The sequence below is a fragment of the Dinoponera quadriceps genome, unplaced genomic scaffold (assembly GCF_001313825.1).
Source record: "Dinoponera quadriceps isolate SergipeBrazil2010 unplaced genomic scaffold, ASM131382v1 scaffold10396, whole genome shotgun sequence".
Lineage (NCBI taxonomy): Eukaryota > Metazoa > Arthropoda > Insecta > Hymenoptera > Formicidae > Dinoponera > Dinoponera quadriceps.
Window position 1 is genome coordinate 1 of NW_014564152.1, and position 441 is coordinate 441.

A 441-nucleotide genomic window follows, 5' to 3' on the forward strand; every position below is an offset into this window, starting at 1 on the left:
CTGATGTTTCAGGTTCATAACGTGGAAAGATCAGCGAGCGGCTACCTTGATCGACCAGTGGAATAAATCGTTGACCATGAAGGCACTGCGTATGGGCTCACGTATCTTGTACATGCTCACGAGGAACAAACGCTTCCTGGCCGGTAGCGTATTGAAGTTCATGAATATTCAGGTTGGCATATTAGGTTTACCTGAATTGCCCGACAATCTCTCAAACTACTCTCTAGATCGCCCGAGGCGTTTTGTCCAGTCTACATTGCCATTAGCGATTTCGATTTCGTTCGCAGGTCACCATGAAGTTAAAGTGGGTCCTCGAGAACATACCGGGCCTCCAGGAAGCCGCTGATAATGGCGAGGTGGCATTCGGAAGTATAGACTCTTGGGTCTTGTTCAAATTAACAGGTAAAAAACGAAATATATAAAGATCCGACGCGGTACAAA

The 441-nt window shown here is 46.5% G+C and overlaps 1 protein-coding gene across 1 annotated transcript; it reads left to right on the top strand.

The window, feature by feature from the left end:
- The first annotated feature begins 86 nt into the window (after positions 1 to 86).
- On the top strand, positions 87 to 428 carry LOC106751267 (putative glycerol kinase 5). Its single transcript, XM_014632128.1, has 2 exons — positions 87 to 172; positions 288 to 428. The coding sequence occupies exons 1-2, from the start codon at positions 92 to 94 to the stop codon at positions 420 to 422; spliced, it is 216 nt and encodes a 71-aa protein (XP_014487614.1). The 5' UTR covers positions 87 to 91; the 3' UTR covers positions 423 to 428.
- The last annotated feature ends 13 nt before the right edge of the window (positions 429 to 441 follow it).